The sequence below is a fragment of the Watersipora subatra genome, chromosome 6 (assembly GCF_963576615.1).
Source record: "Watersipora subatra chromosome 6, tzWatSuba1.1, whole genome shotgun sequence".
Classification (NCBI taxonomy): Eukaryota; Metazoa; Bryozoa; class Gymnolaemata; order Cheilostomatida; family Watersiporidae; genus Watersipora; species Watersipora subatra.
The window spans coordinates 44904062-44919288 of record NC_088713.1 but is presented as its reverse complement, the minus strand read 5'-3'; the positions used below and the strand labels follow the sequence as shown (position 1 = coordinate 44919288).

Below are 15227 nucleotides of genomic sequence, written 5' to 3'. Positions count from 1 at the left end.
TCTGGCTTAGCTTTAGATTTATTGTACTGGTAGCATGTTAAAACCATGCAGTATTTTGAAGCCATGTATGGTTGAAATGTTGAATGTAACCAGTATGATTGAATGTGTGGTGCAGTATGTTCGATGACAACCAACTTTCTGGATGATTAATTAATATCATGTCTTTGTATGGGTATCTTAGTACTTATGATGACTAGTATGAAGACTATGAAGACTTATGAAGACTAGTATGATTATTATATAGCATGTTTACCAAAGTACATAGTCTGTTTATCATGATACATCAAAAACTGTTAATTGATTCTAGAAAGCATATTGCAAAGTATTTAATAAAACTATTACATAATTATAATCTTGAAGCTCATCATCACCGTCTAATTGATTACCATCCTCAATCTCATCAGTCATTTCATTACTGCACTCTACACAGCCGCATAAACTTGTGCAAACTCTTTTTGCATGAGCAACTGGTCCATTGGACAAGCTGCCTAGGAATAGCTCTTTGCTCATCAGGAAAGCATTGCCCAGAAATCTCATCATCATCTTTACTCCAGACATGGTTTGTGGGATCTGGGGGCACCATTAATGGTTGAATTTTCCACTGCTGTATTGCTGCTTAGTAATTGACCCTCATTAAATGCCGACGGAGAGAACCCTCTTGGTGGAAGGTTTTTTTCATAAGATGTCTTTGATGAGAACAACCTGTATCTGGCGTCGGCTTCACTTGTAGAATCAGACTTGCCATAAAGATGCAGTGTTGAACGTGTTAGATCGTTGAACAACCTTTTATCTATTAGAATGTGGTAGTTGATTATATTGGATTATGTAATCCATGACAGCTAGCTTTGGAAATCGGTATAATTAGTAAATTAAAGTTTTCGATCATTACTCCAAAGGCCGGCGGTCGCTCGATGAGACAGGAAACTGACAACAAACCTAATTGATATCGGGGTAATTTAATACCCCCGTACTACAACATGACGTAAATGTTGGTCTACGGCTCTGATTGGCTGGTCCGACTGACTGCACACGGCGTAAGAAAACATTTATTTTTGTATAACTACTCACCATTTAATGGCAAATTACTCTTAGCTTATCAACTAAAATAGCGGTAGGAAACTAAATTAGTAATGAACAAATTAGAAACATGTTAAAAGTGTCAAGCTACCATAGACCCCATCTTCTGCCACCTGTTGACACGATAATGCCCTGTGGCCACCAGACTACAGTTAATTGCAGCCATCACGAAAACGTCGTTGTTTGGAACTCTTCTTTTTTATGACGCTGTCAAATGGTGTGGTTATACTTTTGATACGTGATGTTATTGCGTGAAGTTAAAGGTCAATAAAAGGCTCAATATAAAACGTCTCGAAGCACTAGTTTATGACAAACACTTCGGGTTCTACAGAAAAGCCCGTATCAAATATAGATGCTCGCTACTTTACAGTTTTGTTTCGGCTTGGTCTAATCATCTAGTCGTAATCTGATCATGTGACCCATACTTCCTGCCATTCAGCGCGATTAATTTCTGCAGCAATTTTCAACTATCACAGGTGACCAACAGGTTCGTCACGTTTATCAGAGAATGATATGCACACCTTCGAGTTAAGGTTAAAGAATTAAACAAATTTTTACCGTAGGTTTTGAGATTTCACGCTCAAAGTGACAACATTACGATGATGATGAAATAGACACGTAAGGACTATAGACATGTTTTTATTGAATGCATGAAGTACCTATATTTGTGAAAATAGTTCGATGAATGAGGTTGCTTGAAAGTGCAAACAGAATCCATCTTGCTCAGCTACGTCCCATTTGGGCCGTTTTCCAATCTGCGGCGTTTTTGTGATGGCTGCGATTAACTGTTCATATTTGACCTTTTAGGAGCTTGTAATCACATTCCCACAAATTTTGCACCTACAATACACCAGAGTAAGGAAGACATGGTGAATCTTTTGATATCAAAGAACTGGAATGTGAATTTTGTTGCAAGTCAACCTTTAAGAACAATGGTTTATGTCCAATATCATCATGAAACATCTAGTTAATCACTACTATTGTGTCTCATGTGATCAAGAAAACTGGCCAATTGGAGCGTCCCTCATTTGAATTTCTCAGATAACTGCTCGATATGATGAATACAGTAGAATAGTTGTCAAAATTCTTCGACCAAGCATTTCTTCTTGTTAGCCATTCAACGCTTTTGCAAGTAGTCTGCTGGTCCTTTCCTAAGGCCTGCTGAGCTGATAACAAAGCGGCTGGTTAATCACAAAAGACTCAATGTATCAAGTAATCAATATCAATGAGATTATTGATTTTTATGTTGAAATAAACTATTGAAGTTGATCAATAACATTCTGTTTTCACATACTTGCCTGCTCGTGACAAAAGCTAGTTCCGTGTGGTCCCTCCGCACACATCATTGTGATAACAGTCATGACAGTTCGTTGTTGTCCCATTGCATTTTATGAAGTGTAAAAGTTAGAGTGTTTGTTGCACCTTTCATGATTCCTCTTAAACGACCTTGACCCTCAAAACTGTCTAACAAACCTATGAAAAAGAGGAAAATATTTACGATTAATAAAAAAGTGGCTTGATTAGATACGAGTTAATTAGTTTCAACTCCACGGGTTTTCACTTATTACGTGAGTTGCCAGTCTTGCGCAAAGATTGATTACTTGTGAAAAGAGAATTATTACCGTAGCAAGCAATCAAAAATAATAATTGCAATAATTTTTTACTACCACCTTTGACCTGTAATAACCGTCTTTGTACAATGTGTAGCCATATTCAGACACAACTGTGTTTCTAACCCAGCATGGATTCAGGAGGTCCAAGATGTGGCTACCGCATGGGGGATTGTATTTAGTTATTCTATATAAGAAAATTTGATTTGAGATGTGAGATAATTAACATAAGACTTCAGTCTTGGGGGCGCATTAAGCTCATATGTCAAAGTATGACTTTACAAAATTTGCATAAACTGCCATAGAACCATGGGTAGATGATTATTTGATGGAAGCGCAAGAGGAGACAATTTTTAAATAGGCCACTTCAACCTATATATTAATACCATTTGATTGTTACATTTTATTAATAGCTGACTCATCCTGTGACCTTGACCCAAGATGGCTGCAGATGGTCCAAACTGTGGCTACTGCATGCTGGAATTAAAGAACATGGTAAATCCAAGATGTCTGCCATGTAGTCATATCTTCTGTCTTGGCTGCCTTCAGGGTGACTTCTCAGCTGGTGGGGTGGACACCAAGTGTAACCAGTGTGGGTAAGTTCATATAGATTAGGGACTTGTTCAGTATGAAATAATTGTGAAGATAGACTCAGTTTCAACATTACAAGAACTGATTGAACAGACAGACTGAGTTATCATTCAATCTGAAGGGATTGCTTGGAAAGTCCGATTCCACATAAAATTATTGGAAAGATAGACTCAGTTCAGTATAGTACAAATTTGACTAATTTCCTTCTCAATATGAAATGTTTGAATATAAACTAGGTTCTTATACAATATGAAGTTGTTGTGAGGACATACTCAGCTGAAATATTTTCTGATTAGATGCTACAGATAGACAAAGTTCCTGTTTACAATGAAGTGCAACCACTGCGGGTGGGTACAACCAAGTGCCAACATGAATTGATGGAGATGAGATATCCATGAACTAACACAAAATAATGTTTGCTTTTGATCTGCATTTTGCTTTTCCTGCAAAATGGCACCTTTGGAAACCTTTACTGAATTAATATCACCTGTTAATGATCATATGATAGATTAACATGTTAAACTATTTAAACAAGATATCTAACTACTTTAATTGTCAAATTAACTAGGTCAATTTGTAGGTGCTACAAATTGCTGTCAAAGTTGCTGTCAAAATTGACAGCAATTTCTGCCAAATTTTGACAGCAGTTTTGCTATCAAAATGACAAAAACTGCTCTCCAAATCATAACCTTTAACCTTCACTTCTGCACCGGTTCTTACTGAATTTGACTTATGAATCGTGTTGAATATGTAACTACTAATGTGTTTAGTGTATGAGTTACGAAAACGGTTTTAATTCTGATTACAATTAAAACTCCAACAATTTATTTTATTGTTATAACTGCCGTAAATCCTTATATACAAACCGCTACTGTGTATAAGCCGCACCCCAAACTTTTAAACAACATTTTGCTGGTATGGCTCATACACAAGGATTTACAGTAATTTATTTTGTTAAACTAAGCATATATGCAATTAACTTTAAAACATTTCAAATGTTTACTTGCATTAGAGACAGTAAAGAGGCGAGCAGTCAGCTAAAATGAAGAAAATAGGGAATGACTGTCTGACTTGCAGATTTTACTAAATTGCCTACGGAAACTTCAAGAAATTAAGATATCTCAGTGAATTTATATGAAGTTCTGTTTATCTCCATCTACTACAAATTGATCTTCAAATTTATTGCTTCGTCAATAAAGGAAAAGTTTCACATTAGCACACAAAATAGTATTAATGTAGACATATTCTTGCATCTCAAATTTGTACTTTCCAAATATCAAGTTTGTACTTTTAAACAGCAGGTTTGTACATTTTAAACATCAACTGTGAATCTTACAGGGAATTGCATAGCGGTCTTGTTCTACATGAGCTGCCTACAGTTAAGGAGGGAGAAGAAAACTCTGATACAGGAAAAAGCAAACTCCCACCCGTGCCCTGCTCTAAAAACTGTGAGAATAAAGCTATCAGCTTCTGTGAAAACTGCAGTGTTAAAATGTGTGAGGATCACAAGCAGGTAAAATACTGATACACAGGCCATTTTATGACTAGTATTAGCAAAATCAGTTTGTTTAACTTTCGGTGCACTAAAACCAATTTGTTGGCAATTATAAAGATATTCTCACAAAAAGATAACAAACTTTATCAACAAGAAGTTTTTGAGTTAATTCATTTAATTCAAACAATCTCTCTAAACAGTTCAGATCTGTTTATCAAGGTTAAACATAGCACCAACTACTAATAACTCGTAAATCTAATAAAGGAAAAATAAATGTCTGTTACTATTATATACACGGTCACCTGATTAATTTATGGCAGCCAAGTTCGAATCCCATATGATGCAATTTTTTCAATCTTTTACTGTGGCTTGCTGTGCCTTTATTATAGCAGAGATGTTCTTTTCTTTGCACAGAAAAAGATTTTTAGTCATTTATTACTTTTGCAAGGCAAGATTTCAAGTATGCTGTTGTCTTTATAGATGCTTTTAATTTAAAGGAGAAACTCAACAGTCTGTAATATTTAAAATTGGTAAAGTAAACTATAAAATGTTTTATATATGAATTGGTAAGCTGCTATTTAAGAACTTTGGAAAAATTTCAGTAATAATTAGGTTATATATTTGTTGTTAACCCTTTTCTTAATCAAGTGCTTAGTCAATTATAGATTATTGATTAGTTAATAACTTCTGCTGTCTTGCAATAATGAGCTTTTATTCTGATTTAAAAATAAACTTACACAATAGTTTTTCTTATTTTATCAGTAAGTATTGGTATTTTTCTATCATTTGCAATTGTTTTTAATGTTTGAAGTGATTTGATTGCCAGAATATCTCAAGATTAAAATTGATAAAACTTGATCGCAAATATAGTTGGGCGGCTCCATACTTTTGCGCAAGACTAATATGAAAAATAAAGAGTTGTTTACTCCCGGCTGCGCTCTGTTGTTTACTATTTGTAGGCTCATGATAACTTTCTGACTGACCACAAGTATGTGCCATTTCTTGAGTATCGGAAATTTCCGGAGAAGTATGAGAGACCAGTGTGTAACAGCCACAACAAAAAGTTGTCTCTAGCCTGTGAAACATGTGATGTGGTCGTCTGCGAGGAGTGTGACCTCACTTCTCCGTGTAATCAAGGTGCGTGTCAAATTTTGATTGATGCAATCTCATAGATTTCATTTTGGTACTAGTTTGAATTGATGTACTAATTATTCTTTCTTGTATAACTCATTATTTATGTCACCTATATTTTGCACTATTCTATGGGCAGCCTGACATTAGTGTCACTGGCGTCGGAAATTTTTCTAAGTTTTTCATTTTTCTTGCAGTCAGTTGAGGTGACTAAGACCATCTATAGTTGTGGCTCATGTATGATAGCAGATCTTTGGGTCGTAATAAATGTTATCACTCGTAAAATGCGTTGTCTGTTATCTCGAAGTTAGGGATTTTACTCTACTACTAGATCGCATCGACATTGGTATTTACTATATTAATTACCATGGTTACTTTGATGAATTACTCGATCGACACATTTTATTGACAAACAGCAGGATTGTAAAAATGCTTCCAGTTACTGTGAGGATGACTCTGAGTTTTCTGAGCATCAGGTGGTTAAAGTTTGAGACAAACAGCTTGTAGTTAGAGCTGACAGGTGTCAGCAGCGTTATGCTACAGAAGAAGATAGGAGATTGGAGGTAAATTTATCTTTTATTTTGAGTCTCCTATAGACATACTGTTGTGTTTAAATTCAGATTATATTTACCTGTTTGAGGCCATTTCATATAATTTCCTGGGCGCGCGTGCGAGATACAGATGCAGTGTGAGTTATTGACGGCTTCTTTTAAGTCCATAGGATCTAGCAATACAATGGCTTAGATTGATAAATATACTAAAGGTAATAATTTTAGTACTCATTAATACATGTACTAATTAATAGAATTATAAATTTTTGCTATCACCAATCATCGTTTTATAATTTTTTATGAATTTTTTATTGTTTCACCTAATTATATTTGCCTCAAATTTTCTTTGGCAGTTTTAGCTAGTAAATTTGATTTATGATTAGACTTTAGACGTTCACTTCTCACTTGTAGAAAGTGAGGAAAATCAATTGATCATCGTACAACTTTAACTTCTAGAACCAAAGTTTTGAATCGTTGGTTTGGCGTACTTATGCTTTTGTTAAACATTTATTCATTTTAAAATTGCAATCGCAATCTATCTAATTTTCAATTTGAAAGCTTTCAGTAGATACGCGTTAAAATGACATACGTGTGCATATGAATGACATATATTTATTGCATTTGTCTTATTTATTACAGGATGTTTATGTGGTCCCACCAGAGAAGCAGCTTTGTCAGTGTGGAAACTGCCATAAATGGGAAAGAGTGACTTGAATGTGTGCTGCATAAGCCATGATGTTTTGTTTGAGTTTGCTGTAGTAGATGAAATTGTCCTATTGTATGAGCTGAAACTATGTGAGTGGCCAGAACTTGGATAGATATTTTTAATAAAAGCTTTATGCAAAAAAAAAAATTTGCTGCTTGCAAAAATTATATAATAAAATAATAATGTTGAAGATAATGCAAAACATGATTTGCAGAACATTGAATACATCATAGCCCCGTTGATAGCTGTGCTAAAATCGTGTCTGATAAATAAATTTATGAAGTGTAATCAGAGCTGTATTGACACGTACTTTTGCATAGCTCGACCATTTGTTTAGTATTTGAATCAACTAATCAAATGCGACAAGTAAATTTTCTTCTGCAAAATGATACAAATTATTTGATAACGTTGACTATACAATGTACATGACTTTTAGGGATGCAGTTGGTTTTGCCACATATTCTTTTCAAAGACGCAGCTTGCTTATTTTACTTAGTAACTAGTTTCTGGTGTGGTAGCGACGGAACTGTGCCAATACAAAGACATTATTCTACGTAGTTTGATTGACATAATTACCGTAGACCGGTAGAACTGGTAGTCGGTACTAAGATGCTTACACAGCATTTAGAGGAAGCTAATATGACAAGTTTTTAATTTCCCTTATTTGAGGCATTTGAGATATTAATAATAATGTATCTGTAGCTGGATTTAAAATTTTATTCTAGCCAACATGAGCAAATACAAAATAAAATATATGCCAATAGAACCGTGTAGGTTTAGACTTTTTTTGCAACAGCCGATGCGAATACGAAAGATACACTGTAGAGACAAATTGTATCACCCGTTACATCATTTTGGGCAAGTCTGGTCATGGTTTTTTTGGCCTGAGCGTTTTGACTGCGATCAATTTTTTTCGATTTTAATGTTCAAATATCTTGACAATGAGATCGCCTAACACAGCAAAAACATATCACCTAATAAACAAAATAATATTTTCTTTTAAAATCAACTCAAATTTGACGCAACCACGTCTTTAACTAAGTATTTACAACAGTATCTCAGCCTTCTTTGATTTTGCTAAAGGCTGGTTTACATTACATTGCCATATCTCGGTGTTGATGCCACAATACTTCGGTGATCATCTATGATAACAATGTTCACACCATCACAAACACATCCGCGTTTGCGTCGACAAATACTTCGTTACGTAATGTTCTCATTTTTAATTTTTATTTTTCGCAAAAAATCAAATTGCTAGAATCAAATACTAGTCCTGCAGCGACTCTCATAAGCAGAAATAAATAAATCATGCTATCAGAAACTGCAAATTACTATCGCCAGAATGGTTCACATTGTACAGGCGCTCATGGACACTCAACGAAATAATGGGAAAGTTTGACAGCTGTAAATTTGTCTGACGTATTCGCATTGCTTCGTCGAAGCCAAAGGTTTAAGGTTCACAAAATCGATGAGGACCCCCAAAAGGAAAACACTATCATACGGCGATATAGTGTGAAGCAGCCTTCACCATCACATAGTTGCGAGTATAATATAATAGTTGACCTTGAAGCCAGTCTTGTTCCATTCTGGTACATGGCCTAACCATCTCAGACTATTGGCAATAAGGATGTCAATTATTGATGATCTACTTCTATCCACCTAGATTTGTATTTAATGAACAGAGTATAATTCCTTCTCTCAAATGCAAGTATACCCTAAACAATGTAAGTCAAGGCCTATTTGTTAATTTAATCCGCTGGAGTGAAAGATGTGCATTCCTCAACATTTGATTCATTCAGGACAAATTTTTACCATATTAGTAATTTCTTTCTTTCTGGTTGGCCACCATACCAAATTCAGACTCCTTCCGACATGTCCCTACCATACCAACAGGGTATGGTAGGGACATGTTAACATGTCCCTACCATATCCTGTTAACATGTAGTAGACATTTTTTCCTCATAGCTTTCAAGATCTACAGTTTAGAAATCATCATAAGACATCATCATCATTCATCTATCTTGCTGAATGAGTCTGAATTTCCTTTCGTTTTCAATTCCAGAGCTCATTTGTTTTGGTCATTCATTTTTTGCAGTCATCACAACAACTTGGTATTTTGTATCGACTTAACCCTGCTTTTCAATTTCTTCCAGTAATTTATCTTTCTCTGCCAGTAATAGGGTTTGATTATGCATATCCACTTTTTCCATTCTGGTAGCCTCTGCATAGTTGGAGACGGTGATAAAAGTTCTGCTATAACTATCCTTCTCTTTGAATATATGAAATGTCTTATAGGTTTATCTGGGTCCCATGGTGTACCTCTATAGTGTGTGCAGAAGCTCAGAAAGATTTTTATACATTACCAATGAAATAAAAGGTTTATAGCCTGTTTCTATTTCAAATGTTTTGGTTTTTGAAAATGAAATTTGAACTTCTGGTACCAAAAAGTGATGGTAAGTATGTCTTTATTTATGTGAATGTCTTCTCCACCAGAATCCTGACACATTGCAGTGTAGATCTCTTACTTTATTAGATGTACCAAATATTACTTAATGGTTATGTAACACAGAATACAAAACCAGAAAGAACGACGACAGAAGCAGAAAAGTTGGCTTCAGCTTAAGCGTCTTTAGGTCTAGTCCAAAAGCCTTCTCCTTTTCTAGATAGTATCATATCATGCTGTATTTACATCAGGCAGAACCACAGATATGTATGAGTTCAATAAGATTTATCAAACAGTCTGATAGCTAGGGAGTAGCGTTTGTCTGATTGCATCAAATTCAAACCTGTCTGCTGTCTTCCTTTAGGAAAACAGCATAAGTTCCGTTCATTGGCTAAATCTATAAAGCAGTTTGCCTCTGATTATGGTAAGCTGATAGCATCAGTCTCAGAGCAGCACTCAACCTTCACTAAAAAACAAAAGGAGACTGAGGCTAAATTTGAAGAGCTGGTTGTGAACTACAACTTGGAGGAGAAGCTAGCAACTGTAGACTTGGTCGCTGAGCAGCAGGTAAGTGAGATGTTAGTTGCTCAATGTCTGTATTACCTACAACAAACTAAAAATTTACTTTTTATCCAAATTGCAACTTATGTATTTCTCTTCACTGTCGAAGGCTAGATGAAGTGCTAATAATCAGGTATGTTATTGCTAGAGGATGCTGCATCATGTTAACATCATGTTTATGTAATGTTAATGTTATTTTTATGTAGCGTTAATGAGCCTGCTTAAAATTAAAAAAAAGTATTAGTCATCATAGAAACTCTTTTAACCCTTTCATTACGGATTGCAAAATAAGAGTTGTCCTCTACTTAGAATGAAACAACTTCGAAATATCAAAAAATTATGTAATTGATTGAACTCTTCAGGTGGTAGTGACACAAAAAATAGTCTAATAGATAACTATAAAACTGTTACACGTTTGTACAGGACCTGAACTTCTTTTGATTATTTTAATTCACTCAAACACTATCATTATAGTCTGCCGTAATTATTACTTCATTATTGTAAGACACGTCAACATTAACCCTTTCACAATCGAGCGCACCAACTCCGAAGATGCTGCAGAAACAACTCTATTTAGCAGCATAATTTGTACCTTGAACATTGCTGCAATTAAGCAGTTATATTGCACCTCCAACATTGTCGAGATCAGTCTTAAAAAGGTTAAAGGTTGAAACTTTTACATCAAAAAAGTTCCTATAACAGCGGAACTGCACAAGTACCTATTGAAGACTTGTACACAATTTATACATGGCTTCATTTTAGCCTTTTGCTTTTTACATGTGAAATTTCATTTTCACATCTTAAATGTAAAAAAGAACTTTTGCGTGTGAAATTTGGGATGTGAAATTTCATTTCACTTCGCAAATTTCACATTGCATCTCATTTCACATCTTAATTCACATTTTCACATGTCACATATTTCCCATTTCAGTCCTTTCAACTTTCTAATCAGTATTAAGTGCAGGAACATATATTGAGAAAATATTTTAATAAAATCATTATTTATTTTGTTTTCAAAAACTTTGACAGCTGCATATAAAATTGCTAAAACAATTGCAACATAACTTTTGACAATCTGTAGCAATCCTGCATAACAAATTATGTTTGATATTTTGATGAAACCCTAGATTTTGATCATTTTTAACCCTAGAACCAATGTTCATCATTGAGTTAAGAATAATGCTTCTGTAGTAATACGATCACATCATGGCCTTCATTATTCTGGTCATAACCTAAAAAGCATTTGTTTGATCTTAATAACCTCTGCATAAAATAACGCAATAATATAATACACAATGCTGCATTTTGATTAAACATAGGGTTTAATCAAAATGATCAGAATAATGAACGCCATGATGTGATCGTATTATTACAGAAGCATTATTTTTAACTCAATTATGCAACATTGGTTTCAGGGTTTAATAAAGATGCAGTATTGTAGGGATTCAAAATAATCAAAATCTAGGGTTTCATTAAAATATCAAACACCATTTGTTATGCAGGATTGCTACAGATCGTCCTAGGTTATAAGTTGTCATAACTTTTGAAAACCACTCTCTACAAAAAATATTTTAATGCCAAAATAATCACCATAAAAATTTACATCAACTGCCGCCATAAAAAAGATTGCAAATATGTTGCAGGCCAAGCTCATACACTTTTTTGGCCACTTTTGCTGCAGCTGTGAGCATGTTCCGAGTCGAAAATGTTTTCAGTGTTGTCATTTTTTATGCATAGGTTACTAAGATCAAACAAATGGTTTTTAAGTTATGACCAAGTTAATGAACGCTATAATATGATCACATTATTACAGAAATGTAATTCTTAACTCAATAATACAAAATTGACCAATAACAGAAGCTGGACATTTGATTTATCATGAAGATATAGCAAGTAGTCAATTGTTTAACTAACACTGTTAGGGTGAAATCAAAATATCAAACATGTTCAATTGCTACAGATTGCTGAAATCCGCCGTCGTGCCGAGGTTAAAAAGAAGGAAATAAAAGAGTTTCCTGTGAAGATGGACACAGAAGTGACGGCATACAGTGAAGGACTTGTCAAAAAAGAACAACAACTAGATGACCTTGAGAAGACATTGAGCAAGAATATGCGAGAGCTGCATATCGTTGAAAACATCAGACGGAATAAAGGGTATCGGAAAAGCATTTCCTCGACTCAGGCTTTGGAGACGGGTGACTGTGGCATTCTTCGTAAAATGGTGGTTGCGCCGATGGGTGAGTAAAATATGAGATTATTTGCCCCTTCAGGTCATATGCTTGTATATCAATCTAGCCCAATGCCTGGCAGTGCACAGGTAATAAAATAATCAATGAATTTGAGTAGCTCACCTCATAAGCTAGTAGTCTAAATCTCTACTAAAACAATAGCTGTGTTTGAAACCAGCTTAATAAGCGCTATAATATGAGCATTTCAATCGATGCAATATATTTCATCACAATCATTTATCATTTATTATAAGGTAGTGATTTATATCACTGGTTTTGAGATCATGGCTTATATCACATGGAGATTCCGAGATCAAATCCTCTCTGAGGTGGATTTTTCATTGCTACATATTAATTGCTATAACTGGACACAGGGACAACAAAAAATAAAAGACCAACAAACAAAAGACAAACATTGAAATACATATATACAGATTATATATTGTATAATATTATACAATATATAATATATATTATATAATATACAGATTAAAATTGAACTTACATAAGTTTTGATAGATTTTGCCGAAAAGTATCAGTATTTTTTTATTTGCAATTTTTTGGTGTTTCAGGTAATCTGACTGCCAGGATATTTCAAGTTTAAATCAATAAAGCTTGATCGCAGTTGAAATGCTAAGATCAAACACTAGCGTGATTATTTGGTTAACGAACTATAATTCCATAATTACATTAAAATATTTTATTGTTAAATTATTATCAAACTATCACTAATCGAGTATGATCATTGTTTGCAGTTACCTTGTGACAAAAATTCCTTAGGATATAAAAACCTATGACCTCATTGTATCTCGTACCTTTTATTATATTTTAATTATATTCTGATTTAAACCCCGAATAAAAGAAGCTGTTATAAATTTTATTATTAAAGCTACTATGAAAGTTAACTAATGTCTAATTCTAAAAATTGAAAATTTTAAAAGTTTGAGTTATGAAACTTCTATTTTCATTTGTGTTAAATTTAGAAATGCTAAAAGTTAAATTTACAAAAAAAGCGCACCAATAAGCTAAGTGCTGTACTCTAAACAAGATTCAACAATGCGCCTTATAACCCAATTAACTTTATATATGATCTTTGACCTTTGGCTAGGCTTGTTAACCTCATGTCAAAAGAATCAGTAGTTGTTGTAAATATGATGAAACAAAAGGTGAATACTTAAGATCCTGGAGTTTGATGATTAATTCCTCATCATTACAGTATAATTAGTAGGCTTAGCAGTCTCCTGCATCTTGAGAGATTGCCATGACTAATCCACAGGTGTCCTTTAGCGGGATATTGCCGAAGTCGAAGCCGAGGCCGGACGTAGTCTACACACACAGAAAACAACCAAGGTCCACGTAGTTATGAGCCAAAACAAAAGTGTCCACCTAAATATCTCACCAATCTGATGAGCCGCACACACAAAAAATAAACCAATTGACAGAGCCACCCATCATGTCAAAATATTCTAAGTTTCAAGTCATGTCTTGCACAACTCACCTTATGGTTTCTCAAAACTTGTCTCAAAGTCCCTATTAATTTGAGATTGTCCGATTGCTGTTTTAGAAATGGTCGCCGCTAGCCTAGCCTAACGTCGTAATTAAACATCTCTGTAACTATCGGGGCATTGCTGAGTGCTCTCGTACTTTTTGATTCCCTCTTTTAGCAATTCCCCGATAGTTAGTGAGATGTTGAATCAGGACATTAGATTAGGCTAGCGGCGACCATTTCTAAAACAGCAATTGGACAGTCTCAAATTAATAGGGACTTTGGAACAAGTTTTGAGAAACCATAAGGTGAGTTGTGCAAGACATGACTTGAAACTTGGAGTATTTTAACATGATGGGTGGTACTGTCGATTGGTTTAGTTTTTGTGTGTGCTGCTCATCAGATTGGTGAGATATTTGGGTGGATACTTTTGTTTTTGCTCATAACTGCGTAGACCTTTGTTGTTTTTTTTGTGTGTGTAGACTACGGCCCGGCCTCGGCTTCGGCAATATCCCGCTAAAGGACACCTGTGGACTAATCAGTATGTTCATAATTATTCAGGAAGTGGAAAGGTAGCCGAGTAGCTTGGTGGTTAGGGTGTCAGTTTTAAATCGGAGAAGTTAGTGTTCAATTCCTGTGTGAGGTAATTTTTTTGCTGTTGTCCTGAACATGTCTTCGAACAAAAGGAGGGACACGACTCTTATTATAGTAGCAATTAGTTCATTGGTTCAACAGCTCATCCATCATACAGATTTCTCCTGATCAATCACAAGTGTGCGTGTGTGCGCGTGTCCGTGTGTGCGCGCACGTGTGTCGCCATCTTCTTAAACTAGCATCCTTGTTCTAGCTTAAAATTACTTGCTATACATGTTTAATTGATTTCATTGATTGTTCACAGGCTTTTCTGATATTGGAGTTCAGTTTAGGCCTCTTTTACCATCAAAGTTGGTGAAGTTCTTCAATGGGTCTTCATTCCGCAGAAAAGCTCAAATGGTAACGTTTACAGATCAGGGAGATATCCTCCTTTGCTACAACAACCAAGTGGAACTACTGGATGCCCATTGCAAGAAAACCAAGTTTTCTGTTGCAATGTCTAATGTTGTGTCAGTCTTGCAGCACCATGAATTCATCTACATTGCCATTTCTGTCAGCAGGGTTTTAGAGTGTCAGCGATTCTGCGTCGACAGTCCATCACAAGAAGGAACACAAATTTTTCAATTTGCAACAGCTGCATGGCATTCAGGTCAGCCAATGGTTATAAGAGAAAGAGAAATCATTGCCATCGATAACTCCAGCTACCATTATCAACTGAAGGTTTATGATTTATCTGGAAAACACCTCCGTAATA

General features: G+C 35.0%; 1 protein-coding gene across 1 annotated transcript; it reads left to right on the top strand.

Annotated features, from left to right (window-relative positions):
- Positions 1-3128: 3128 nt before the first annotated feature.
- LOC137398301 (E3 ubiquitin-protein ligase TRIM33-like) lies at positions 3129-15191 on the top strand. The gene is made up of 7 exons (XM_068084409.1): positions 3129-3283; positions 4617-4791; positions 5733-5910; positions 9969-10171; positions 12126-12402; positions 14778-15122; positions 15175-15191. The coding sequence occupies exons 1-7, from the start codon at positions 3129-3131 to the stop codon at positions 15189-15191; spliced, it is 1350 nt and encodes a 449-aa protein (XP_067940510.1).
- Positions 15192-15227: the final 36 nt, after the last annotated feature.

Bases quoted from the DNA above. Each gene is read 5' to 3' on its own strand.
- LOC137398301 (XM_068084409.1), top strand. From the start codon at position 3,129: ATGGCTGCAGATGGTCCAAACTGTGGCTACTGCATGCTGGAATTAAAG. The intron at 10,172-12,125 runs GTAAGTGAGATG...CAATTGCTACAG, and splicing joins ACTTGGTCGCTGAGCAGCAG to ATTGCTGAAATCCGCCGTCG. The intron at 12,403-14,777 runs GTGAGTAAAATA...GATTGTTCACAG, and splicing joins AATGGTGGTTGCGCCGATGG to GCTTTTCTGATATTGGAGTT.